Source organism: Galeopterus variegatus, unplaced genomic scaffold, assembly GCF_000696425.1.
Source record: "Galeopterus variegatus unplaced genomic scaffold, G_variegatus-3.0.2 Scaffold10913, whole genome shotgun sequence".
NCBI lineage: Eukaryota > Metazoa > Chordata > Mammalia > Dermoptera > Cynocephalidae > Galeopterus > Galeopterus variegatus.
In genome coordinates this window covers 23396-25441 of record NW_007737024.1, presented here as the reverse complement: position 1 = coordinate 25441, position 2046 = coordinate 23396, and the positions used below count along the sequence as shown (strand labels likewise).

The 2046-nt window shown below is 39.0% G+C and overlaps 1 protein-coding gene across 1 annotated transcript in view; it reads right to left on the bottom strand.

Moving 5' to 3' along the window:
- LOC103610316 (unconventional myosin-X-like) overlaps nucleotides 1-2046 on the bottom strand; it is a gene marked incomplete at its 3' end in the record, with an annotated part of 21696 nt that overhangs the window by 8081 nt on the left and 11569 nt on the right. Inside the window, exons 2-3 of the mRNA XM_008594506.1 lie at nucleotides 1811-1940; nucleotides 244-362 (exon numbers count right to left, since the gene is read on the bottom strand). Of these exons, the coding sequence (XP_008592728.1) occupies nucleotides 244-362; nucleotides 1811-1934 (243 nt within the window). The remainder of the gene's footprint in view (nucleotides 1-243; nucleotides 363-1810; nucleotides 1941-2046) is intronic.

The window sequence follows — 2046 nt, the reverse complement described above, 5'->3', positions numbered from 1 at the left end:
GGTCAAGACTTAGACTCAGGTGATCTGCATTAGATCCTGTCCTCTTAAACACTATGTTACATGGTCTCTTAGAAAACAATTCAACAGCTTTGTCTATTCCCAACACTTGGATATCATCTCAATTTTTAATCATGAACCAAGGTCATTTGAACAGTTCACTGTAGTTACTTATTCGAATTAAAGCCATGGATCTGAAAACCCAGGACTTTCACAAGGTAAGTTCTGATGGAAAAGCACGTGTACCTGTTGAACATTGAGAGGCGTCAGGATCTCTTCTCCCCTGAGGAACATCGATCTCTGGGTCAGAGCATCCGTGAGCTGTGTTGGGTCCAGCCCAAGTAACTCTGCAGACCTGCCCAAAGCTGGAAACAAGGAATATGGCAAAGATGGACCCACACCCCAAGAAGAAACAGGCCACTGGACCTCAAATGGGCTCAAAGCTAACTACACACAGCAACACCTTAAAGCGGAGAACATTCCTGAATCCCTCAGGCAGAATTTACAGAACACACATTTTATTGCTAAGTTATTCACTACCTAGGAATTCTGGTTAGTAGCATAGAACATAGTGCTTGGACAAAGTGTGGTCTAGCAACCTCATGGGGTCCCCAAGACCCTGTCGGAGGTTGTGACTGTTTTCATTAATAATACCAAGATGTTACTTGCTTTTAAACTCTCATTCTCTCACCAGTATACAGAAAAGTTTCCCAACGTTACATGACATAAGGTATCTCCACAAATTGAATGCAGAAGCAGGTATGAGAATCCAGCTGTCTTTTATTATGTCAGACATTAGAGAAATTTGCAAAAATGTAAGACAATGTAACTGTTCTCATTGACTTTTCTCTGTTTTGGAAAACAGTATTTTAAATAAAAACACAATAATCATATTAATATGCAATGGGTTTATTGCTGTTATTTTTAAATGATTAATATTTTTTAAATGCCTCAATTTTTATTTCTAATTAGGCAAAAATCAACAGATATAAGCCACATAAGGAAAAGCTCCTTGGAGTGCTATGATTTTTGAGATTATTAAGAGGTACTAGGTAGCACCAAATGTTTGAAAAGTACTGACCTACAGGACTGGGCCCCTCTCGAGCCATTTTGAACTTGAACTTATCCAATTCCTAGCTTCCATGACTTCATCCATTACTTCCACCAGAAAAGTTTAAAAAATAAATACATAAATCACTCCAGAAAAATGACAACTAACACAGCTGTACATGTATGAGAGTACTTCAAAAAGTTCAGGGAAAGAGTCGTGTTATCTTTCAATTTTATTCTTCCAAGAATTTTTTGAAATAACCTCATTATTAACTCACTCTATCTTGACAACACACCTCTGAGGCACTCTACAGATGAGAAGTCACTAGTGCTGAGGGGATAAATCACACAGGGACCAGCCTGTGGCAGAACTGGGCTATGAACCCAGCATTGCTACTTACAAAACTAACAGTCTTAGTTACACGCCACCCCTCAGTAACCACAGAAAATGAGAGCAAAATACTACACCACTGAACTTATGATATTTTTTCCTACATCAAATCCTTGTTGCTCTTATTTCCACTTATTTAGCCCATTTTCCTTGTTCCTTAATAAGAACAAGAACAGAGACACCTTCCCAATTCAGTAATAACTTCTTAGACTCTTTGACCATTTACTGACACGTCATGTCATAAACAGTTAAAATTCTGTAGCTCTTTATAGCAGAGGTCAGAAAACTTTTTCTGCAAAAGGCCAGACAGTCAATATTTTAGGCTGAAGTTTCCTATGAGGAAAAAGCCACAGAAAGCAGGCAGGATCTTACCTGTTTTGAAGGAAACCTGCGCCCCACCAGCAGTGATAAATTCTATGTTCCCAAGATGTAGTATCCCAGCGAGCAGCCTCAGAACTTCCCGAACTTCCTCCTTGCTGAACTGCATTACTTCCATTGCCGTCTGGAAGAGAAGAAATGTTTTTAACTTTATGTTGTTTTTTCCTGCTGAAGAAAATGAAAAATGCTTATGGTGCAGTAGGATTGTTAGGGGTTGTTCTAAAGGCAAG